At 35.4% G+C, this 26,909-nt stretch overlaps 1 protein-coding gene across 10 annotated transcripts in view; it reads left to right on the plus strand.

Annotated features, from left to right (window-relative positions):
• DGKG (diacylglycerol kinase gamma) overlaps nt 1–26,909 on the plus strand; it is a 298,101-nt gene that overhangs the window by 99,863 nt on the left and 171,329 nt on the right. For all 10 annotated transcript variants that reach the window (XM_056819855.1, XM_056819854.1, XM_056819858.1 and 7 more), the window contains one exon: nt 25,753–25,869. In XM_056819855.1, the coding sequence (XP_056675833.1) occupies nt 25,753–25,869 (117 nt within the window). The remainder of the gene's footprint in view (nt 1–25,752; nt 25,870–26,909) is intronic.

Consider the following 26,909-nt stretch of genomic DNA (forward strand, 5'->3'; position numbering starts at 1 on the left):
TTTAAAACAATAAGAGTGCTTTTCCTGGCATGCCAGGTAACCAGCCTTCAGTAATGTTGAAGCTAAACAAATGCACATAGTACATATGGCACTCGAGAAAACATCATCTACAGGTATCCCAGGTATGGATAGTCTCACTCAGACCAGCAAGTTCAAGCCTTGTTATAGTCTTTAAAGGTATTTTACCCAAATACTTACTATTAAAAATGGAGAAATGATGGCAACTTGGGATTCACTATATAGAACAGTATCACCGTCAATGTGTTCCATTTTTACCATCACCTCTGCACAAGGTCCTATGAATCCAGGTGGAATATACCAATAAGGAGTTGAAAAAAAAAAGAAAAATAAATAAATAAAAAGGAGTTAATAATGAAGTTGATGTGACTAACCTTGGAGTCACAAACTATGGCTCAGAGCAAGAGTAAAAGTACAGGCTCAAATGACAAATTCATGAAAAAGAGTAGAATTACATAACTGAACAACTACTCAAAGTGGAAAGAACAAAGACGTGGCATTACATAGAAAAGTCAGAAGCTTTTATCTCATTTTCTATTTTCTGAAGGAAAAATATCAGCATGTTGTAAATGACAGAAAAATGACTTTATAAAAAATTGAAATCTAGAAAAAGTAAGGTGATGATGAATGTGATCTTGACTTTTACCTGCAAGTTCAAGTGAGCTGATGTAATGAATTAAATCCCAGGATAGAGAAAGAACAAGTGGATATGATCTTGAACTACTATCATTTATCTTTTTTAAGACTGTAGAGATACATACTTGTACAATTGTTCAATCATGTCCTATTCTTCATGACCTTGATATGGTCTTCGTGACCTTGGATAGACTAACTATCCATGAGGTTTTCTTGACAAGAATACTTGAGTGGCTTGCCTTTCCTTCTTCAGTTTTAAACAGGCAGGGATTAAGTGACAACACCAGGATCACACAGCTAGTGTCTGAATTCAGATTTGAACTCTGGTTTTTGTGACTCCAGACCCAGTGTTCATATCCACTGCCCTGGATATATACTAAGGAACAAAAAACATCTCAATCAGGAGAGAAAAGGAGGGAGGAGAGGGCATGGGTGAAGGAGAGAAATAGGGATGGAGAGGATGAAGGGGAAGGGGAATGGGTCAGAGAAGAAAAAAGAAAGGAATTTGGGAATTATAGACCAATGGCCTTGAATTTAATTCCTATCAAAATTCTAAGAACTATCAATAAAGAGTTGATTAGTGAAATTTACAAATAATGTCCTATGCCAGGAATTCAGGTCCTGCCCTGTTCAGGGCTTCAGGCATCCTCAAATAGGTGTGGTAATGAAGGCATAAATGAGTGATGGAAAGACAGTTGTGAGTGTCAGCCTGGGTCAGGCTTTGCACAGAACTGCTCTGCTAGGCTCAGGGTTGGCTTTATTTTTGAACCCCAATGATTACATGCTTTCTTGGCACACAGCTACATTATTCTACATACATGTTCAAATGCAGATAATTGGATAAATGATACATTAACTTTTTTTTTTATTGACCCTTACCTTCCATCTTGGAGTCAATACTGTGTATTGGCCCCAAGGCAGAAGAGTGGTAGGGCTAGGCAATGGGGGTCAAGTGACTTGCCCAGCTAAGAAGGATACATTAACTTTTAACAAATCATTTGATTAATATTCTATGATCACTCTATATACTTATATTGTTACTATTGATTCTGACAACCTACACAAAGCTTTTGCAAAAGATAAATGATTTCATCATTTATGTGTAGCTAGAGGCCAGTTTTTTCATTAACCTCTGAGGTGCTTAGGCTTGTGGACAATCAAATAAAATCATTTGTTACTTTTAATAAAATAGATAATCAATCAGAAGTTCTAGAATACAAAAAACAAACACTGCTGTCAAGTTTTTAATATGAGGCTAATCATTTTTCTAGTGTTTCATGGAGAGTTTCCAAGATGGATTTTAGTTGGTAAATCAAGTCACTGAAGCATGGTGTACTAGCCTCTCACTAGGGTGATTGATATGCTAGCTTAGAAGAACTTGTTCTTGGCCTGTACCTGGAGGTGGAGAATTTTTAGTACAGTTCTGTTGGAAGTTAACCATAAGAGTCTTTTAGGTTTTGTTTCATAAGAGTCTTTTAGGTTTGATTTCATAAGTGTGATCTTTTGGTGATATTCGGGGGGGGGGGCAATATGGAACATTAGTATTAATCCTGAAATTATTTTACTCTCATATTATTTTTCCTGAAGCTAGGGAAAGAACAATAATCACAGCAATTCCAATAGTAAGGGATATTAGTGAGAGAAGTCACACAGAGAGGGGCTGAATGGGTGTCTCCATCCTTCCTAAGGGACACTTTGCAACCCCTGGTTTCCACATGTGACCATGTCAAATGCCATGGCTTGATGGCCCCCAGAAGTCCCAGACTTATGTCTAGTTGGTTTTTTTTATTTATTAGATGAATAAATCAATTAAATATTATGAATCATTTAACTTGATCTGAGTGAATCATTTGACAGAATGTCTCATGATAGAGATATGAGCTAGTCAGTAGACAATTGGTTAAATGACCAAATGCAGAGAACCTGTAAATGGTTCAATGTCACATTATACAGAGGTCCCCAGTAGAATACCATATATATCAGTTTCCTCATCTGTGAGATAAGAGATAGATTTGTGGCGAGGATCAAATGAGATAACATTCCTAAAGCACTTTGCAAACTTTAAAGCACTACATAGTTATGAGAAGATTTAGAAAACACATCAATCTCCTCTTGAAAGATCAGAAAAGAACCCTTGAATGTGAAAATTCAGAGCTCCTACAAAATACTGCAAGCAACCAACAAGAAGTAATTTAAGTACTAGGGAATCATACTAAGGAAATTCATTCATTTTTATATGAATTTATAACCTGTCCCTCCTAAACACACATTGAATTTCTTATCCAATTTATTGTCAGGCATGTTCCCATAATTTCCAGCAGTATTTAATGTTATATTTCTGGGAAACTTTTACTTGAATTCTTTATATCAAATATTTTTATTAAATTTATTTTCTTTTATTTAATCACTATCTCTCTTCATAAATAGTAATAGAAATTGGAATAGAGACAGCATTTTTAAGATGTCTTGTTTGGGAATGTGGTGGGGGCTGTCCACACCAAGTGTAGCATGGGTGTGTCACTGTATGGCTCAAAAGGAGGCAAAATGGAAATCTCTAGTCTCTTCTTGCTCCCACTACCCAAAGAGAATTTAAAAAGTATGCTTCAATATCCTCTCAAAGTTCATCACCTTCTCTCAGAAGGTGAATAGAATTTTTCATCATGAATCTTTTGGCATTGTCTTCAATCATTACATTTCTCTAATCACTAATGATTTCGAATATTTTTTCATGCTATTAATGATAGCTTTGGTTCCTTCTTCTGAAAACTATCTGTTCATATCCTTTGATTATTCATCAGCAGGGGAATAGCTCTTATTTTATCAACTTGGCTCAACAAATTTATCAACTTGTGCTATACATAAAATATTTGAGAAATAAGGACTTTATCATAGAAACTTGTTGCAATTTTTTCCAAGTTTCCTCTTTTCCTTCTAATTTTGGCTGCATTAGTTTTGTTTGTGAAAGAGCTTTTTAATTTCATGTAATCAAAACTATCTATTCTACTTCCTGTAATTCCCTCTTAACTTTTGTTTGGTCATAACTTCTTCCTTTATGTATAGATATGACAAGTACTTTTTTGTGCTCCCCTAATTTACGTATGCTACTATTCTTTATATCAAAGTAATTTATCCATTTTGACCTTATCTTGATATACAGTATGGGATGTTGGTCTATGCCTAGTTTCTGCCAAACTACTTTCCAGTTTTCCCAGTAATTTTTGTCAAATGGTTTGTTTGCCCCAAAAGCTTGTATCTTTGGGTTTATTAGACACTAGATTACTATGGTAATTTATTACTATGTCTTGTGTACTTAATCTATACCACTAATTCACCACTCTATTTCTTAGTACCAGATTGTTTTGATGATTACAACTTTGTAATACAGTTTGAAATCTGGAACTACTTCCTTTCATTTTCCCTCCTTGATTCTCTTGATACCTCTGCCCTTTTGTTCTAGATGAATTTTATCCCTAGTTTATTCTACCTATAAAAAAATAATTCTTTGGTAGTAAATTAACCCATGTAGAACTTTCATTTTTATTCTATTGGCTCAGCCTGCTTATGAGCAATTAATATTTCCCCAATTGTTTAGATATGACTTTATTTTTGTGAAAAGTATTTTATAATTGTCTTTATATCATCTCTGGGTTTGTCTTGTCAGGAAGATGGTCCAATATTTTATTTTCTCTGAAGTTATTTTTAAGTGGAATATCTCTTTCCTGATGATAAATGTGGATTTATTTTATTTTCTGTAACTGTGCCAAAGTTAATCATTGTTTCAGCTAGTTTTTTAGCTGATTATCTGAGGCTCTCTAAGTATACCATCATGTCATCTGCAAAGAGTGATAACTTTGTTTCCTGATTACCTTTTCAATTTCTTTTTCTTGTCTCATAGCTAGCATTTTCAGTATGATATTGAATAATACTGGGAGATAACGGACATGCTTGCTCCATTCCTGATCTTATTGGGAAAACTTCACGTTAATCTCATTATAGACAATATTTACTCTTGGTTTTAGAGAGATACTATTTATCATTTTAACAAAGATTCCATTGATCCCTATACTTTATAATGTTTTTAATAGTAATGGATGTTGTATTTTACCAAAGAATTTTTCTGCATTTATTTATATAATCATAATGCTTATTATTATTTTCTGATAGATTTCCTAATATTGAACCAGCCCTACATTCCATACATACAACCCACCTGGTCATAGTATATGATCTTTGTGATATATTTCTGTAATATGCTTGTTAACATTTTACTTAAAATTTTTGCATCAATATGCATTAGGGAAGTTGGTCTCTAATTTTTTTCTCTGTTTTTGTTCCCCCTGTTTTAAGTATCAAAACTATATTTGTGTAGTAAAAGGAATTTGGTTAGACCCCTTCTTTACCTCTTTTCTTCTAATAGTTTATATAGTATTAGGATTAAATGGTTTGTTTCATTTTTATTTATTTATTTTTAAGTATTTTCCATGTTTACATGATTCATTTTCTTTCCTTCCTCTCTTCCCTCCCCTCTCCTGGGGCCAACAAGCAATTCTGCTAGTTTATACAAATGTTATCACTAGATATTTATTTCCATATTACTTATTTTTGCAATAGAGCAATCTTTTAAAACCAAAACCCCAAATCCCATACCCATATAAACAAGTGATAAGTCATATGTTTTTCTTTTGTGTTTCTACTCCCACAGTTCTTTCTCTCAATGTGGATAGCATTCTTTCTTCCCTCCCTTTCATAGTCCCTTGGGATTGTCTTGGATCATTGTATTGCTACTAGTAGCAAAGTCCATTACATTCTATCATTCCACAATGTTTCACTTTCTGTGTACAATGTTCTCTTGGTTCTGCTCATTTCACTCTGCATCAATTCATGGAGGTTCTTCCAGTTCATATAGAAATCCTCCAGTTCATCATTCCTTATAACATAATAGTATTCTATCACCATCATATACCACAATGTGTCCAACCATTCCCCAATCGAGGGATACCCCTTCATTTTCCAGTTTTTTGCCACCACAAAAAACTATAAATATTTTTGTACAAGTATTTTTACTTATTATCTCTATTGGGTACAAATCCAGCAGTGGTATGGCTGAATCAAAGGGCAAGTATTCTTTTAAAGCCCTTTGGGCATAATTCCAAATTGCCTTGGATCAATTCACAACTACACCAGCAATGTATCAATGTCCCAATTTGCCACATCTCCTTTAACATTTATCACTTTCCTTTGCTGCCATATTGGCCAGTGTGAGGTGGTACCTCAGAATTGTTTCAATTTGCATTTCCCTAATCAGGAGAGATTTAAAACACTTGTTCATATGATTATTGATAGTTTTTATTTCTTTAGCTGAAAATTACTTATTTATATCCTTTGACCATTTTTCAATTGTGGCATGGCTTGATTGTTTTGTACATGTGACTTAGTTCCTTATATATTTGGGAAATTAAACCTTTGTCAGAGTTTTGTAATAAAATTTCTTTCTGAGTTTGTTGCTTTCCTTCTAATTTTGGTTACATTGGTTTTGTTTGTACAAAAACTTTTTAATTTGATATAATCCAAGTCATTCGTTTTACATTTTGTAATGTTCTCTATCTCTTACTTGGTCTTAAATTCCTTCCTTTCCCACAAATCTGACAGGTATACTATTCTATGTTCACCTAATTTATTCATGATTTAACTCTTTATAGTTGTCATTTACTCATTCTGAATTTATCTTGGTATAGGGTGCAAGATGTTGATCTATACCTAAATTTTCCCATACATTTTCCAATTTTTCCCAGCAATTTTTGTCAAATAGTGAATTCTTGTCCCAAAAGCTGGGATCTTTGGGTTTATTGAACACTATCTTGCTGAGGTTATTTGCCTATTGTCTATTACACTGATCCACCCTTCTGTTTTTTACCCAGTACCATATTGTTTTGATGACCATTGCTCTATAAGTACAGTTTAAGATCTGTTACTGCTAGGCCCTCATCCTTAACATTTCTTCTCATTATTTCCCTTGATATTCTTGATCTTTTGTTCTTCCAAATGAACTTTGTTATATTTTTTTCTAATTCTTTTTAAAAAGTTTTTTGGTAGTATGGCACTGAATAAGTAAATTAATTTAGGTAGGATTGTCATTTTTATTATATTAACTCATCATACTCATGAGCAATTAATGTTTTTCCAATTATTTAGATCTAGTTTTAATTGTATGCAAAGTGTTTTGTAGTTGTGTTCATATAATTCCTGTGTTTGTCTTGGCAGATAGATTTGTAAATATTTTATATTGTCTAGAGTGAATTTAAATGGAGTTTTCCTTTCCAAATCCTGTTGCTAAATTTTGTTGGAAATATACAGAAATGCTGATGATTTATGTGGGTTTATCCTATACCCTGCAACTTGGCTAAAGTTATTTCCTCTAGCCATTTAGTTGATTTTCTAGGATTCTTAGTTCAATAGTTCTTTTATTTATAATTTTATTAATTTCTCCTTTAATTTTTAGGATTTCCAATTTAGTTTTTATCTGGGAATTTTTAATATGCTCTCCTTCTAATTTTTTAAGTTGCAAGCCCAATTCATTGATATCCTCACTCTTCATTTTGTTGCTATAGGCATTCAGTGATATAAATTTTCCCCTGAGTACTGCTTTGGCTGTATGCCATAGGTTTTGATATGTTGTCTACTCATTGTCATTCTCTTTAATGAAGTTTGTAATTGTTTCTATGATTTCTTTTTTGACCCAGCAGTTTTGAAGAATTAGATTAGTTTCCAACTAATTTTAAATTTGCCTTTCCATGGACTGTTGTTGATGATGATTTTTCCTCATTGTGATTTGAAAAAGAAGAATTTATTATTTTTTGTTTTTCTGCATTTGTTTGCAATAGTTCTATGCCTTAGTACATGGTCAATCTTTGTATATGCACCATGTATTGCTAAGAATAAGGTATATTCATTTTTGTCCCTATTCAGTTTTCTCCAGATATCTATTAACTCTAATTTATCTAGCATTTCATTCACTTGCCTTCTTATTTATTTTTTGGTTCTATTTATCTAGTTCTGAAAGGAGAAGGCTGAGATCCCCTACTGGTATGGTCTTACTATCTATTTCCTCTTTGAGCTCCTTTAATTTTTCCTTTAGAAATCTAGATGCTATACCATTTGATGCATAAATATTTAGTAATGGCATTTCTTAATTGTTTACAATAGTGCCCTTTAGCAAAATGTAATTTCCTTCCTTATCTCTTTTAATCAGATCAATTTCTACTTTAGCTTTGTCTAGTATCATGATTGCTACTCCTGATTTTTTTACTGTAGATGATGCATGATAAATTCTACTCTAGCCCTTTGCCTTGAATCTGTTTGTATCACCCTGCCTCAAATGTGTTTCTTGTAAACAACATATAGTAGGACTCTCCTATCCATTGCAGGTGTATGGGTGAGTTCATCCCTTTCACATTTAGCATTATGATTACTAACTATGTATTGCCCTCCATCATATTATCCCCTTTAGAGCCTGCTCTTTCTCTTTTTTCTCTGTTTCTCCTTATTAGTATTTTGCTTTTTGTCACCCCCCAGTTCCCCTTCCCTTCAATTACCTCCCATTTCCCTTGTCTCTGTACAGTGATAGAATTCTATACCCCACTGAGTATACTTGTTTTTCCCTCTCTTAGCCAGTTACAATGAGAGTAAAGTTTAAGCATTGTCCATCATCACCCTTATCCTCCTCTGTGTTGATTTTTTATGCTTCTTTATGTTATATAATTTACTACATTCTATCTCTCCCTTCCCTTTTCTTTCAGTGCTACCTTCTCTTTCACCCAGTGATTTTTAACATATCATTCATATGTATATATATATATCATACATACATATCATCTTATATTATCATATATATCATATCATCATAATCAGCTTACTTCCCCACCCTCTTTCTAGATAAATGCCTTCTATCTTCTCTAATACTTAGAATAATTTTTGAGAATTACAAGTATCCTCTTTCCATATAGATATATAAACATTTTGACCTTGAATAGTCCCATAAATTTTCTCTTTCTTATTTACCTTTTTGGGCTTCTCTTGTGTCTCATGTTTGGACTAAAAATTTTTGTTTAGGTCTGGCTTATTCCTCAAGAATGCTTGGAAATCTTATTATTGAATGCCCATTTTTCCCCTGAAAGAACATACTCAGTTTTGCTGAATAGGTGACTATGTGTTGTGAACCCAAATCTTTTGCCTTTCTGAATATCATATTCAATGCCTTTCAATCCTTTAATGTAGAAGCCACTAGGTCCTGTGAGATCCTAATTGTGGCACCATGGAATTTCAATGATTTCTTTCTGTCTGCTTAAAGAATTTTCTCCTTATTTTGGTGGTTCTTGAATATAGCTATTATATTCCTGGAAGTTGTCTTTTGAGAATTTCTTTCTGGAGGTGATATGTGAATTCTTTTAATTTCAGTTTTATATTCTTATTTAAGGATCTGTGGGCAGTTTTCTTTAATAAAGTTCTTATAGTGTGATGACTAAAATTTTTTCTTAATCATGGCTTTCAGTTAATCCAATAATTCTCAAATTGTCTCTCCTAGATCTATTTTATTGGGCAGTTATTTTTAATAAGATATTTCATGTTTTCCAATTTTATCATTCTTTTATTCTGCTTTATTGTTTCTTGGTTTCTCATGAAATCATTAGTTTCTACCTGCTCAATTCTGATTTTTAAGGCCCAATCCTCTCTCAGTCTTTGGTTTTCCTTTTTCAATTGACCCATTTCTTCTTGCATCACTTTCATTTCTCTTTCCCACTATATTAATTAAAATTATAAGGCTGATAGTAGCTTAATAACTTCATTAAATTAGAATAGTAGTAGTAGTAAAGCAAGGTAAAGGTATAAAAGAGGTAAAGAGATACTGAACTTTTTAATCTATTGGCTGCCATGGTGGGCTATAGCTAAATTCTGACATGGGTTCCTTCCATTCTTCACATTCTTGCCAAAGAAGACCCCAAAGACCACTGGGTCTCCACTTATAAGCTCTTTTCTCCACCCACTAGCTCTCACCCATCACATCTCAGGTACTAACCATAGTTTCTTAATTTTCCTGGGCTGTCCGGGGCATGGGATGGGGGGGGGGGGATGCCTTTGGAATCACTTTCCTGTCTCATTGGTTCCTTGGTTCTTTAACTTCCTTTCTCTGAGAGCATATCTATACCTGAATTTACTCAGTACTCTTTAACCTCCAGGTCATGGAGAGGTGATGTTAAAAAATGTGACATAATGGGGAGAGAAATTTGCTTCTGACAATCCCCACTATTATTCTTTTGGGAGACAAACTTGTTAAACTCTCCCCAATTGAAGTCTGGGAGATGAATATGCCTAGTCTCCCCAATGAATCATTTCACATAACCAGCTTATACATCTAAAGATTTCTCTTACTAGAGGTATATAAAACATTTCACTTTACAAAGAGGGAATTACAACAATGTGGGGATAAGAGGAAAAGAAAAGAGAAATAAAACAAAAATGATTGATAGATGCTTTGACAAAAAGCCAATTACGGTGCACTCTCCTTTGGCATAAGAGTTTACATTCAGAATAAATGATATATTCAATCCCCTTCAGTTCAGTTCACTATCTCCCAAAGGTCACTCTATATCTTTTGCTATAGTGTGTGGTTTCTGTAGGCATCCTTATGGCACCTTCTCCAAAAGTTCCAATTTCTTGATTCAGGATGCTGGAGATTCTCTTTTCCTAAAATTCTTTAAAAGATCTTAAACCTTGGATTTTAGGATAATTATACACCACCACCCCCCCGAGGAGGGTGTTGACCAACACTAGAATCACCCTGTGATTCATGACTGAGTTATGAGGTATAGTAATAAATTCCCAAAAGAAAACCAACCCCCCAAAAAAAACAAGTAGAAGAGAAAAAACAAAATTCTGGATGAAAATATATATCAAAATCATGTATACATAAAATTATAAGTAAAAAAGAATAAATCTACAACAGGTCCTTGAATCACCAGCAAAGTCCAATTAAAGTGATTTATATCCTATAAACCTGCAGGACAATTGCAGCAATATTGCACTTACCCTTTAGCAGCCAGGACTACAGAAAATTGCCATACTATAAAAGAGAAGGGACTAGTCTCTGAGGTAAAAGGGAAATATGATTCCCTGGTCTGATTTTACCTTCAATTTCAGGGATAGGGGAGCCAAAATGAAAGTCAAACTAAGGTACTTGTTGGCATCTGGAACAGGGAAGTCCAGCATCTGGATTTATCAAATAGCCACTTCCTCAAAGCAAGTCCTCTGTCTTGGTGCAGATCCTCATCAATCCCACAGGGATTATTGGTGTCCTTGACCTTGTGCTTCTTTGCACTGTGCAATGGCTCTTTTGTGATCCCTTCTTCTGAAATAAGATGCAGTTATTAGTAAAAGTCCCATAATATTTAACATTCCATGGCAGGTTTCCATAATATAAAGCTTTGAGTATGCATTGTTATTACATATTGTAAAATTATTATTCAAAATCAAAAGCATTAATATTGATTCCATGTACTCACATACAAAAAAATAAGAAAGAAAAAATTTAATATCCTATTGCAAATATAAAGAAAAACATTTTCCTCTGCCCCTCTAGATTGGTTTTGAAGTCTTTTTTCAGTTATTCCAGAATCTGTGTGCAATTCATATTTTTCTTTTGGTTGTTGCATGTGTTTCCTTTGCATTCACTGTCCCCTTCTGTGTCTATATCTTACTCTTTGTCTCCATAACAATGCTTTAGAGTTAGGTGCTTTTTTATTGTTTGCTCATTTTTCCTATCTAATTATAGGTAGGCTTGGGGGGATGATGTAATGGTCTGAGTTTTTGGAGAGCCCCCTTCCTGTGCTGACTCAATTGCCCCCTTGTTATGCTGTTAGCTTAAAGCAGGGGTCCCCAAACTTTTTACATAGGGGGCCAGTTCACTGTCCTTCAGACCATTGGATGGCTGGACTATAAAAAAAAAACTACGAACTAATCCCTATGCACACTACACATATCTTATTTTAAAGTAAAAAAAAGGGAACAAATACAATATTTAAAATAAAGAACAAGTAAATTTAAATCAACAAACTGACCAGTAATTCAGTGGGAACTATGGACCTGCTTTTGGCTAATGAGATGGTCAGTGTCCAGTTCCATATTTTGTCACTGCTAGCCATAACAAGTGATGCAAGTGTGCGTCAGTTAGTCTAGATCTGGTTGGAGATTTCAGATGTTTCATTCTGGAAAAAGTTTGTTCACAGATATAAGTGCTGCCAAAGATGGTTCCCATTTTGAGTGCATGGTTCCTGAGATTAGGATATGTCTCAGAGGGGAGAGATGAATAGGAAGTAGGCAAGCTGCTTGACTTGAATGCATCTTTCAGAGAGTCACAATTCTACAGTTCAGCCAGTTCCATTTGGTAAATTGTATCCATATTTTCAATGTCAATAGAAAATGGGTTATGGAAAAGCTTTATGTCCTGTTCATGGAGATGAAGCTCTTTAAATCTGAATTGGAACTCCTTTTGCAACTTTTCCAGTGAATCCACACATGCTTCTTTTGGGAATGCAATCAAAGGTTTTCCCACTAACAGATTTTGAGTTAAGGGGAGATGGCAGAAATTTTCCTCCTTTACTTGTTTGTTAAGGAGGCCTAATTTTACTTCAGATGCTTTCATATGTGGCTGCATATCACAGATGAGTTTCCCTTTTCCTTGTTGCACATTGAAACTGTTGAGTAGCCCTGTTACATCTGTCAGAAAGGTGAGATGCCATTTACATTCTGCATCATTGAGCTCTGGTACTTCTTTGTTTTTTGAAAACATAAAAGCTGTAATCTGTGGAAGTAAGTCATAGAGATATTTCAAAACTCTCCCTTGACTCAACCAACAGACTTCTGTGTGGTATAGGACATCTTCACAGACAACATTTAGCTCAGACAGAAATTTCTGAAATTGTCTGTGGTTTAGTGCAGTAGCTCTAATGAAGTTAAAACAAGATACCACAATTTTCATAACAGAGTCCCACTTCAGTGATTTACTACATAGCAACACTTTTTGGTGGATGAGGCAGTGTATGGCTATTGGATGAGAATGGTTACATTTGTCCATCTCTTGGTTAATGTAAGCAATTACTCCTTTCTTAGACCCTACCATGCTAGGAGCACCATCAAATGTCACACTGGCTAGTTTAGCCCAGTCCAGCTCCAAATCCTTCACAGTTCGGAAAATCTTTTCATAGATATCCTCTCCTGTAGTTGTTGCTTTGATGCTTTGCAGTGCAGCAAGCTCTTCTGTGATTTCAAAATTGTCATTCATCCCACGAATAAAAATTAGAAGTTGTGCAAAATCACAAACATCATTGCTCTCATCGAGTGCCAAGGAAAAATACGAAAGGTTTCCTGAGGAGTTTTGCAAATGCTGATGCAAATTATCTCCCTTTTCTTCAATCCTTCATGTAATTGTAGATCCTGAAAGACTAACTGTACTAAATAAATCTGCCTTTTTTGGACACATCTCTTTGGCAATAAAAAGAAGGCACTCTTTAACAAATTCTCCCTCCACAAATGGTCTGCCAATGTATGCTATTAGCTTGGCAACTTGAAAACTTGCTCACAATGATGAAATATTTAGCTGCTTCTGCTTCACAAAAGTATTTTGCTGAGTTGTCACTGTATTTTGCAGTTTTGATATTTTACTTTTCTCACATCTCTGACCAAACAATCATATTTATCTTTATGTTGAGTTTGATACTGTCAATTGTATTCTTTGAACATATACACTATATTCTGGCATATCAAACACACAACTCTTTCCTTGCTGCATGAAAAAGTAATTATAAGTCCATTGTTCTTTGAATATCCTACACTCCGAGTCAATTTTTCTCTTTCTTGCCATCATTGTTTCCTAGGGATTCCAAACTGCAAATAGTAAAATACCTATATCTATATCTATATCTATCTATCTATCTATCTATCTATCTATCTATCTATCTATCTATATATGTGTGTGTGTGTGTTACATATATATATGTACATATATATATATATACATACACATACATATATACAACTCTACAAAAACAATAATTTTGCCCACACAGAGGCATACAGACTACACTGCCCATCAATGCAGTCTGATCTGTGTCCATAAATGCTGCCTTCCCAGTCTACATCATTTCAGCCTCACCAGTGGCCATATTGTTAGGACTCCACTTTTACCTCAGGCTCACACTGGTGTGGTGTGGAAACCAGCATGATTACAGAGTCAGTTCATCCACCACCTTTCCAGTTGACAATACCTTGTTCGAACCACACTGTGATCTGTAAACTCACACAGGCATCTGATCACATGGGTACCCATGTGATCAGATTCCACAACAGGAAAAAAGAAGCCATGACACTAGTGTATGTCCTCTTGTGGTCCATATTTATGGATCTGTGATTATAGACTGTAACATAAAAAACACATGCCTCACTCCCCCCACATAGTATAATGTCAACCATATGCCCCTAGATGCACAACATAATGGCCCCTATTATGTTTTGCATCTGGGGGAGTGTGGGGGTCATTGTACTAATGTTTTCCCCAAACTAAGACACTGTCTTATATTAATTTGACCAAAAAACCAAGGGGTGTCTTATAAAACACCCAGTGGCAGTAGTGGGCTTCTTACAGTAGAGGCCCACTGCTGATGTCACAGGCCAGATCACTGCTATCCAATGCCTGTATACAGTACTTGAGGCAGTGCTGGGCCTGTGACACTGTATCCAGATGTCTGGGATAGGGGAGGCTGCAGCACTGGCTGTGATGGGGCTGTCGCACCTTGCACAGGCTCATTACTGCAATCACTATACCGAGCAGCAGTATACACAGTGCAGAATCCCCTCCCCTCAGATCGCCATTCACCATTATGACATCTTCCATTGTGCAGCCACATAATCTTTTGTGTGGTGCCTTGTTCTTTCAGTTACTCTTAGATTAAAGTGCCACGCTAAGGATTATGTCGCCAGAAATAGTACTGTACATGAGTGTGGTATGAGCCTCCAAGAGTACAGGAAGAAGATGCATCCTCCTCTGCTCCTCTTACTGACCACCAATGAAAGAGGTGCCCCTTCTGTAAGTGCAGTGGGGGCCAGATAAAGGGCATCAGGGGGCCACATGTAGCCCCTGGGCCATAGTTTGGGGACCCCTGGCTTAAAGACATGTCTCAGGCTTAAGTATGAGCTTTTAATCTCACTCTGGTCTTGATCAGATCAGAGGCTGATCAAATTCTAGTCCCAGGCTTAGGCTCAAGTTTTTGGTCTCACTGTGTACTTGATCCAATCAGGTACACCCTTGATTGTCCTGTCTTGGAGGCCCTCCCTGTGCTTTAGGCAAAAAAATGAGTACTTAGTACTTAGTACTATCAGCCACCCCAAAGTGTGAACTATGTCCTTATTCCATGCCCAAACTAGAATTCCCTGGGCTGGGGCTCACTTTTCCACAGGTTTGAAATTTAAATGAGTATGGGTTGGCTTATACCACTATTTACCCAGGCAGGATCTCAGGGTCTGGATGTTTGGCTTAGGCTTAAATTCTGAGCCTTGGATAGCATATGTGGGGGGGGGTGGTCTTGCTCTTGACTTGCTCTTCCCTCCTTGCTATAGCTTCTTGCTGGGTCTGAACTCCTCTAACCCCAGTGCCTCAAATGTTTGTTGCCTACCTTTGGGTTTTTCTTTTCTTGAAAGTTGTTTCAATCTGCCTCCTTGTTGGTTCTTTCAGTCCTGTATTCATTTTGTGGAAATATTTTAATCTTGGTCAGAGAGGATTCTCATGATGGCACAAAGCTGCTCTGGATTACTCCACCATCTTGGCTCCACTCTTGGAATGTATTTTTCTACCTTAATATTCTTGGTTTTTTTGTTTTTCCAGGTGAACTTTGTTATAATTATAATATAATAAAAAATAATTTAAAAATATAGAATTTTTTCTAATTCTATAAAAAAGTACATTGGTAGTTTGACAGGTATGGCACTGAATAAATGAATCCATTTAGGTAGGATTGTCATTTTTATTTTATTAGTTCATCCTATCCATGAACAATTAATGTTTTTCCAATTTTTTAGGTCTTGTTTTATTTATATGAGAAGTGTTTTGTAGTTGTGCTCATAGATAGATTCCCAAATATTTTATATTGTCTAGAGTTATTTTAAATAGACTTTCTCTTTCCAACTCTTGCTGCTCATTTTTGTTGGAAATATATAGAAATGCTGATGATTTGTGTGGGTTTATTTTGTATCCTGCAACTTTGCTAAAATTATCAATTATTTCTACTAGCTTTTTAGTTGATTTTTTAGGATTCCCTAAATTTACCCATCATGTCATCTAAAAAGAGTGATAGTTTAGTTTGCTCATTACCTACTTTAATCACTTCAATTTCTTTTTCTTCTCTAATTGCTACCACTAGAATTTCTAAAACAATATCAAGTAATAGTGGTGATAACAGGAATCCGTGCTTCACTGATGATCTTATTGGGAAGTCTTCTAACTCATCCCCATTACAGATGATACTTGCTGATGGTTTTTAAATAAATATTGTTTATTATTTTGAGGAAAGACCTTTCTATTCATATACTTTCTAGTATTTTTAATAGGAATGGGTGTTGTATTTTGTCAAAGGTTTTTTCTGCATCTATTGAGATAATCATGTGATTTCTGTTGGTTTGATATTGATGTGATCAATTCTGTGGATGGTTTTCCTAATGTTAAACCAGTCTTGCACTCCTGGTATAAATCCCACCTGGTCATAGTGAATAATCCTTGTGATAATGTGTTAGAGTCTTTTTGTTCGTATTTAAGATTTTTGCATCTATATTCATTAAGGAGGTTGGTCTGTAATTTTCTTTCTCTCTTTTTGTTCTTCCTGGCTTAGGATCAGTACCATATTTGTTTCATAAAAAGAATTTGGTAAGATTCCTTCTTTGCTTATTTTGTCAAATGGTTATATAGTATTGGAATTAATTGTTCTTTAAATGTTTGATAGAAATCAAGTGTGAATCCATCTGGCCCTGAGGATTTTTTCTTAAGGAGTTCTTTGATGGCTTACTCAATTTCTTTTTCTGAGATGGGATTATTTAACTATTCTTTTTCCTCTTTTGTTAATCTAGGCAATTTATATTTTTGTAAATATTTACCCATTTCACCTAGATTGTCATATTTATTGTAATATAATTGAGCAAAATAGTTCTTAATAATTATCTTCATTTTCTCTTCATTAGAGGTGAGATCACTCTTTTCATCTTTGATACCGTTAATTTGATTCTCTTCTTTTTTAAAATTAACCATCACTTTATCTATTTTATTTGTTTTTTCAAAGTGCCAGGTCCTAGTCTTATTTATTAGTTCAGTAATTCTTTTACTTTCAATTTTATTAATTTCTACTTTAATTTTTAGGATTTCCAATTTAGTTTTTTATCTGGAGATTTTTAATTTGTTCTCTTTCTAATTTTTTAAGTTGCAAGCTCAATTAATTCCCCTTCCTCTCTATTTTCTTGATATGGGCACTGAGAGATATAAATTTTCCCTGAGGACTGCTTTGGCTGTATCCCATAAATTTTTAATATGCTGCCTCCTCATTGTCATTCTCTTCAATGAAATCAGTAAGTGTTTCTATGATTTGTTTTTTGACCCAACAATTTTGAAGAATTAGATTATTTAGTTTCCAATTAATTTTAAATTTGCCTCTCCATGAATGCTTATTAATTATAATTTTTATCACATTATGATATTAAAAAGTGGCATTTATTATTTCTCCTTTTCTGCATTTTTGCAATGTTTTTATGTCCTAGTACATGGTCAATCTTTGTATATGTAGTATATAATGCTAAAAAGAAGGTATATTCATTTTTATCCCTGTTCAGTTTTCTCCAGATATCAATTAACTAATTTTTCTAACATTCCATTCACTTCCTTTCTTCATTATTTATTTTTTTGGTTCTATTTATCTAGTTCTGATAGGGGAAGGTTGAGGTCTCCCACTAATGAGGTTTTACTATTTACTTCTTCCTTAAGCTCATTTAGTTTCTCCTTTAGAAATATGGATGGTATATATCATTTGGTGCATAAATGTTTAGTAATAATATTACTTCATTGTTTATAGTACCTTTTAGCAAAATTTAATTTCCTTCATTTTCTCTTTTAATCAGATCCATTTCTACTTTAGCTTTGTCTGGTATCATGATTGCTACTCTTGCTTTTTTTTACTTTAGATGATGCATAATATATTCTTCTCTAGCCTTTTACCTTTAATCTGTGGGTCACCCTGCCTCAAATGCATTTTTTATAAACATATAGTAAGATTCTGTTTTTTAATCCATTCTGCTATCTGCTTCAGTTTAATGGGTGAGTTCATCCCATTCACATTCAGAATTATGATTACTATATCGCCACAAAATGAATACAGGAGTGAAATAACCAATTAGGAGACAGAATGAAACAACCTTCAAGAAAAGAAAAACCCAAAAGGTAGGCAAGGACCATCTGGGGAACTGAGGTGAGAGGTGAGCAGAGCTAGCAGGAGGTTATAACAGGAAGTGAAGAGCAAGCCAAAAGCAAACCACCACCACCCCACCTTACCACCACCCTACATCTGTTGTCAAAGGTTTCTGAACTTAAACCCTAACTAACAGTCATACCCTGAGATCCTACCTGGGCTAATAGTGGTCCAAGACAACTCACACCCCTTGAAATTTCAAACCTGTGGAGAAGTCCAGAGTTCCAGCCCAGGGCAATCCAGACTAAAAGGGGTTGATCCATTTGGGCCCAGAACAAAGCCAGGAATCCCAGACTGAGCTTGGGATGAGGACATAATCCATGGTTTGGGGTGAGGACACAGTTCTCAAGGGGAACCTTGCCCCAGATATTTTTGCCGAAAACTAAGGGTGGAACTCCAGGACAGAGCAATCAAGGGTATACCTGATTGAATCAAGACTACCTTGAGACCAAAAACTTGAGTCTAAGCCTGAGGCTAGCATTTGATCAGCTCCTGATGTGATCAAGTTTAGACTTGGATCAAAAGCTTATACCCAAGCCCAAGGAAAGTCTTTAAGCTATCTTCATCTCAAGAGTCAGTTGAATCATCAGGGGGATGGGGTTCTCAGAGCTCTCAGCCCTCAGACCATCTGGTAAACTAATAACAACCCAGAAATCAGCTAAAAATATCAAGGAAACACTGAAGAGGGTACCTCAATTTCCCAGAAAACAGAGTCTACCTATAATTAGATAGGAAAAATGAGCAAACAACAAAAAAGCACTTAACTCTAAAGAATTCTTATAGTGACAAAGAGCAAGGTACAGACACAGAAGGGGACACATACAAAGTACAAAAGAAAAATATGGATTGGGCGCAGATTCTGGAAAAGCTCAAAAAGATTTCAAAAACCAATTAAGAGAGGCAGAGGGAAAGTAGGGAAGAGAAATGAAAGCAATGCAAGAAGAAATGGGCCAAATGAAAAAAGAGACCCAAAAGCTGACAAAGAAAAATCAGGCGTTAAAAAAATCAGAATTTGGCAACCAGAAACTAATTATTTCACGAGAAATCAAGAAACAATAAAATCAAATCAAAAGAATGAAAAATGAAGAAAATATGAAATATCTTAATGAATAAAACAACTTACCTGGAAAATAAATCCAGGAGAGACAATTTGAGAATTATTGTACTACCTGAAAGCCTTGATCAAAAGAAAAAAAAAAACTTGGATATCATAATACAAGAAATTATCAAAGAAAACTGCCCAGATATCCTCAAACAAGAAATTAAAATTAAAATTGAAAGAATTCACAGATCACCTCCAGAAAGTTGTCCTCAAATGACAACTTCCAGGAATATAATAACTAAATTCAAGAGCCCTAATGCCAAGGAAAAAATATTGCATGCAGCCAGAAAGAAAAAATGTAAATACCATGGAGCTACAATCCAGATCATACAGGACCTAGCAGCTTCTACATTAAATAATCAGAAGGCATGGAATATTATAATCAGGAAGGTAAAAGATCTAGTTTTATAACACAGATTCACCTATCCAGCAAAACTGAGTATATTCTTTTGTGGGGGGACGGGTGGTTATTCAATAATATAGAAGATTTCCAAGCATTCCTGAGGAATAAGCCAGAATTAAACAAAAAATCTGAAGATCAAATATGAGACCCAAGAGAAGCCTAAAAAGGTAAATAAGCATGATAATAAATAGGCTTAGGTGTAAGTTTTTGGTCTCACTATGTATTTGATATAATTGGGCATACAATTGATTGCCCTGTCCTGGAACTCTACCATGAGCTTTTGGCCAAAAGATCCAGACCCACTTTGAGTCTACCAACTATTGGGACTCCTGGTTTCTCTCTGGGTCCAAGCAGATCAGCCCACTTAAGCACAGTATCCTGGACTGGAGTTCCAGACTTCTGCACAGGTTTAGAATTTAAAGGGGGATGGGTTGGTTAGACCTCTATTTTGCCCAGGCAGGGCCTCAGGATCTGAGTGTTAGTTTGGGCTTAGGTTCCATACCTGGAACAGCAGCTGTGGGGTGGAGGTGGGGTGTCTTGCTCTAGGTTTGATCTTCACTCCTTGCTGTATCCTCCTGCTGACTTTGCTCCCCTCTCACCTCAGTGCCTACCTTTGAATTTTTACTTTTCTTGAAAGTTGTTTCACCCTGTCTCTTTCTTGGTTCTTTTTCTCCTATAATTATTTTGTGGTGTTGTTTTAATATTGGTTGGAGAGAATTCTCGTGATGTCTCTGAGCTTCTCTGCTTTACTCCACCATCTTGGCTCCGCCCTCGGAACTCCAGGATTAACGGTTCCTTAAATGTTTGGTATAATGCACTCATGAATCCATCTGATCCTGGGGGTTTTTCTTAGGGAGCTTCATTGATGGTTTGTTCAATTTCTTTTTTTTTTTTGAGATATGATTATTTAAGTATTTTATTTCCCCTTTTGGTAATCTTTGGTAATTGGGACAGTTTATGTTTTGTACATATTCATCCATTTCACTTAAATTGTCAGCTTTACTGACATATAATTAAGCAAAATAACTCCTAATAATTGTTTTAGTTTCATCTTCATTGGTTATACATTCACCCTTTTCATTTTTGATGACTAGTAATTTAACTAATAGTTTGATTTTCCTTTTTTTTATCAAGTTAACCAATGGTTTATCTATTTTATTGTTTTTTTTCCATAAAACTATCTTCTACTTTTATTTGTTACTTCAGTGTTTTTTTTAGATTTTTATTAATATCTCCTTTGATTTTCAGAATTTCCATTTTGTGTTTAATTAGGGATTTTTTAATTTGTTCTTTTTCTAGTTTTTTTCACTGCATGCCCAATTCATTGGTCTGGTCTTTCTTTTACTAATGCACACATATAGCTATGTAAATGTTCCACTAAGTACTACTTTTGCTACATCTCACAAATTTTGGAACATTGTCTCATTGTGATCATTCTCTTTAGTAAACCTTTTGATTATGTGATTTATTCTTTGACCCACTCACTTTTTAGAATTAGATTAGTTTTCAATTAGCTTTAAATCTGTGCTTCCACAGCCCTTTATTAAATGCAATTTTCTTACATTATGATTTGAAAAGGATTTGTTTAATGTTTATGTTTCTACGTTTGGTTGCAAAGTGTTTATATCCTAATACATGGTCAATTTTTGTGAAGGTGCTATGTACAGCTGAGAAAAGAAGTTAAACTCCTTTCTATTTTCATTCAGTTTTCTCTAGAAGTCTATCATATCTAACTTTTCTAGGATTTTATTCATGTCCCTTACTTCTTTCTTATTTACTTTATGGTTAGATTTATCAAGCTCTCAAACTCTGAGAGGGGAAGAGTTGAGGTCCCTCACTAATGTAGTTTTACTGCCTGTATCCTCCTTTAATTCATCTAACTTTTCCTTTAAGAATTTGAATGTATGCCATTTGGTATCTATATGTTTAATATTAATATCACTGCATTGTCTGTGGTTCATTTTTAGCAAGATGTATCCTGCTTATCTCTATTAATTGGGTCTCTTTTTGCTTTTGCTTTGAGATCATGATTTCTACCCCCTGCCTTTTTTTTTACTTCAACTGAAGCATAATAGAGTGCTCTACTTTATTTTCACACTATGTGTCTTTGTTTCAAGTGTGTTTCTTGTAAACAATATATTTTTTGGATTCTGGTTTCTAATCCATTCTATTATTCTTTTCCCTTTTATGGGTAAATTCATCCTACTCACATTCAGTTATGTTCACTAACTGCATTTCCCTCCATCCTATTTCTTCTATTTAGCCTTCTCTCTCTCTCTCTTTTTATCCTATCCCTCCTTCTGACCACTGCCTTCTTTATCTGTGGTCCTTTTATTATCCTTCCTTTCTCCTATTTCCTTCCACTCCTACTACCCTTTTTGGTATGATAGATTTCCAGTACCAATTGAGTTCTTAGATATATTTTTCTCTTTTTGAACCAATTTGGATGTGAGTGAGGGTCAAGCATTGCCACCATGGCCCGCACCTTTTTCTTTCCTTTCCATTATAAAAGCTCTTCCTTACATATCTCTTTTATGTGAGATTATGTTCCCCATTCTTCCTCCCTGTTCCTCCTTCTTCTAGGACATCCCTTTCTCATCTATTCATTTTTTACATCATAAATTCTGTCAATTGACTCACTCCCATATCCTCACTGTAGGAAGAATCCTTTTAACTGCCCTAATATTTGTGAAGTTCTTAGAAGATATATGCATCCCATAGGGAAAGATAAACAATTTAATCTTATTGAGAAACTTATGATTTCTCTTTCATGTTTACCTTATTATGCTTTTCTTGGGTCTTGTATTTGAAAGTCAGCTTTTCTATTTAGTTCTGGTATTTTATCAGGAATTCTTGAATGTTCTTTATTTCATTATATATTCATTTTTTCCCTGAAGGATTATATTACATTTCTGGCTAGTTTTTTCTTCTTATAATCCTACTTCCTTTGCCTGTAAACCTCAAAACTTCTTAGACTTATAAATGTTGGAAATTTCACCATTGGGAAATTTCATACTTGAAAAATTTCCTATTGATAGTGGGTCTTGACTATTGGAATGTGAACCCCATTGGCATGGGAGGTCCTTCTCTTTCCTTCTTAAGATTACTTTAGGACAGAAACCTTTTGCTGAACAATGGAAAGGACTTTGACCTATGCTTAAGCATAGAACAGGAATTTCTTTGAGTCATGATTGATTTTAGAATTGATACAATGGAGATACTTGGAATCAATCTCCACCCTATTCAGTCCTAACAGGATTGAGTAAGGGCTGCAGCCTAGATCAAAATTTAATTATTCTAATCTCTACCCTACTCAGGTTAACAGGATTTAGAAAGGGCTGTAGCAAAGGATCAAAGATTTAATTATTTGAAAATATGACCTTCAACAGACATGTGCAAAGCCAGAAGACCTCTGGGCGGTCCTGGGTTAAGCTAGAGCCTCCATTGGCACAGGGAAATTGATGGACAGGTGATTGGTAGATGTGAGGACTGAGGGGAGGCAACTTGGATGGTTTCCTTAAAGAGAGGGGAGTCTGAAGACTGAGGGTGGTTGAGGAGTTGGCCAGAGTGGTTGCGGTGTGCTCTGAGAAGCTTGCTCTGAAGGAAGCTGAAGGTGGGGGCCTCTGAGACTGTTTCTCCATTTTGGTCACGTGAGTAATAGGGACTGATCTTTTTTCTTTGCCCCAGCTATCTAAGGGCTTGGGCCTTTTGGCCCAGCCTAAGCAGAATGGGTATTTAAGCCCTATTCCCTTCTCTCCCTTTTTCTCTCTCTCTATCTCTAATTCCTTTCTTACTCCTATTGTAATTAAACTCCATAAAAGATTTACTGCTGACTTGAGTTTTCATTTAGGAATTACATAGCTGAATTCCTTGGCGACCTTAAATTAATATATATCAGTCTTTTAAAGTGATTCCCTTGTAACATGCCTTCTAGAATATCATGTTCCAAATCTTCTGTTCCTTTAATGCAGAACTGCTACATCTTGTATGATTCTGACTGTGGGCCTATGGCAATTGAGTGCTTTCTTTCTTGCTGCTTAAAGTGCTTTCTCTTTCACCTATGAGCTCTGGAATTTGGCTATAATATTCCTAGGAGGTTTAATATGGGGATATCTCTCAGGTGATGATCAGTGGATTCTTCCCATTTCTATTTTACCTGCTATTTTTGGATTTATCTTATAGCTATTGGGGCAGATTTGATTGGTGATTTTTTGAAATATGATGTCTAGGCTCTTTCTTTGATCATGACTTTCAGATAATCCAATAATTTTTCAATTATCTCTCCTTGATCTGGTTTCTAAATTCAGTTGTTTTTCCAATATGTTATTTCACATTTGCTTCTATTTTACATTTCCATATTCAGGAAGAATTGGGAGCATTATCTCACCTCCATCTATTTCTTATTGTCTCGTAAAGTCAATACCTTTCACTTGCGCAATACTAATTTTTAAGGAATTATTTTCTTTGGTGTGCTTCTATCTTTTCCCATTTAGACAATTCTTTTTAAAAAAAACCCTTACCTTCTGTCTTAAAATCAATATTGTATATTGGTTCCAAGGTAGAAGAGTGGTAAGGGATAGGCAATGGGGGTTAAGGTGGCTTGTCCAGGGTCGCATATCTAGGAAGTGTCTGAGGCTAGATTTTAACCCAGGATTTCCCAACTCTAGACCTGGCTCTCAATCTACTGAGCCTATCTGCCCCCACTTCCACTCCCTTATAACTTTAACCTTTTCCATCCTTGAACTATGACACAGAAGTGATTATAGGAAATGGAGTTGCCAGACAGTTGCCACTCAGGGTTCCCATCCCTTTAGACTGAAAGCACCCCTCTCTGTCTTTGAAGAAGCGAAACTATGCAATGGCATTGCCAAATAACATCCTTCCCTCCAGGATCAGCACAGGAATACCTATAATCTCATTCTAATCACTTGCCAGTTCCCCTTACTGTCTCTGGCTTGAAAGCTCCCTAAGCTGCTTCTGTCTCTACCATGAGACCTAGTCTCCTCACTGGTATTTCATTCATGTGGACTCTGAGCCAGTCTTCTCCCCCATGTCACAAATCTCTATTTCTGACCTCCCATGTTGTCTTGGGTAGGAAGAATATCTTACTCTGACCTATTGTTAGCTGTGCTATTCTAAAATTTAATTTGAGGTGTTATGTTAAAGTTATTTGGAAGGGAATTTTGGGAGAACTAAGCTTTTTATCCCCTGTCATTTTGGTCTTTAGATACACTCTTATACCCAAGAATAACTCACCTGAAAACTGAGTCGATTTCAAGGGAGAATGAAAAGGAAGACTTTCAAAACTTTCCCCAAAACGCCAGACTTAATTAGGAAATTTGAAATGTAAACACAACACAAACAAGAAAAACCTGCACAGTTTTAAAAATAATATGTGGAAGCTATGATATACGTTTTTAAAAGTAGAAAATGATGTGAAGCAGATATTCATGGATTAACATGTAGTCCCCCTCTTTGTGCTACTCTGTAGATGAAAATATTCTTTTTGTTGTTTAAGTCCAGAAAAAGAAAATTAATTTAATTTTTTATATTAATGAGTGAAAAATTCTTCCATTTTACTGGGTTTTTTAATTTTTCTATTTGCTCTTCTACCTCCACATTCCTGTTTCTACCACCTTCTTATGATAAGACAATAGTGAGTATTGATATATCATCTCGATTATGGCCAAACCAACAAAATCAATGGTTTCCAAAATCCTTTACTACCAAGGACTCTATTTGCATCTGATGCCATCTTTCTTTTTTAATTTTTTATGCCACACAGTCTAGACACAAATTCTCCTCTTCCCATGACCTACAGCCTGGAAGGGAAGATGAGACCAAGCACGGATAGTAGCCTCAGGAAAAACTGCTTCAGACATTTTCTGGTCCCTAATGGATGGACTTCTCCAGGGAAAAGTGACTTGGCAAACCATAGAATATTCTCCAAATTGCTTCCATTCTGTCTGTTTGTATTGGCTATTGATAGCTATTTTTGTTGTATTCTATATTTATGGTCTTTTCTTCTCTATCTCTCCTCAAAGGAAAAGAAAGAAGAAAATAGCACATCCGCCAACATACCATCAACTGATTCAAGCCCTGTCATTGCCACAGAAGAGATCAACCAGAGCTCCTCAACCATGGAAACAAGTAAATTAGAGGTACAGTTGTTTGCCCTGAAGCAGCTACTTTCAATTAGTTATTTATTTTCTTATTATGTCTTCTCTTTTTTCTATTTGTACAATAAATTTCATTGATATACTTTGTTTTTATATCACTGACCTTTCTCTTTCTTAATAAACTTGCTTCTTTTTACATTCATTTATAATCTGTCCTTCGTGTTGGCATTCCCTCCCATTGAATATTTTTTAACTTCTTATCCATTTCACTTTGCTGTCAGGTATTTGCACAAAATTTCCAGTGATATTAAATGTATTTCTGGAAAACTTTTACCTCTTCAGTTTTTTACGTAATTTTTGCCGTTTTCGTCAAGGGTTTTTTCTTGTATTTAGTCACTATTTCTGTTCATAGGTATTGGAAGAACACAGCAAGGACTTTCTCCTCTCCTGTAGCATTGATGTGAAGGCAAAATGGACATCTCTAGTCTTTTTTCCCCTCACCTCCCTTGATTCTTCTCCAAAGGCGATTTCCCTTTTTGCCAGGAGAGGAAGCAGGAAATTGGAGCCAGGAGCTCTCTCCATAGAGAGGGATTGCGATCCTAGAATTATCGCTCTCTTTTCTTTTAAATATTGTTAGTCTAAAGGTTATGGTTTTCAGGTGGAAGCTAACTTCTAATCACTATTCATTATTGGGAGATTCAGAAGCCCAACTTCATACCCAAGGCTTGGTTGCTTTCCCACCAAATACCAGTTTCAGTAATTAGAAAAGAAACACATTTATTTATTCAATTTAATAGCCAAGAATTAGCATTTGTCCTCTTTTGAAAATCAGGAAAATATGTGCCTGGGTGGAGTCTCTCCCACATCTCCTATCCTCCTCCTCAGCATTCCCAAACCCCAAATAATGTGTCAACAATCATCTCCACACTCTTTCCATGTCATGGGATGGAAATGAATTGCTATGGGCAGCTGAGTTCTCGGTTTCCATTTCCTCATGAATCACGGCTGTCAATTACCTGTTAATCATTTTTGTTTTCTCTGTACCATTCAAACACCATTCGCCTTGTCTCCGAGTAAGTCTG

Source organism: Monodelphis domestica, chromosome 2 (assembly GCF_027887165.1).
Source record: "Monodelphis domestica isolate mMonDom1 chromosome 2, mMonDom1.pri, whole genome shotgun sequence".
Taxonomy (NCBI): domain Eukaryota; kingdom Metazoa; phylum Chordata; class Mammalia; order Didelphimorphia; family Didelphidae; genus Monodelphis; species Monodelphis domestica.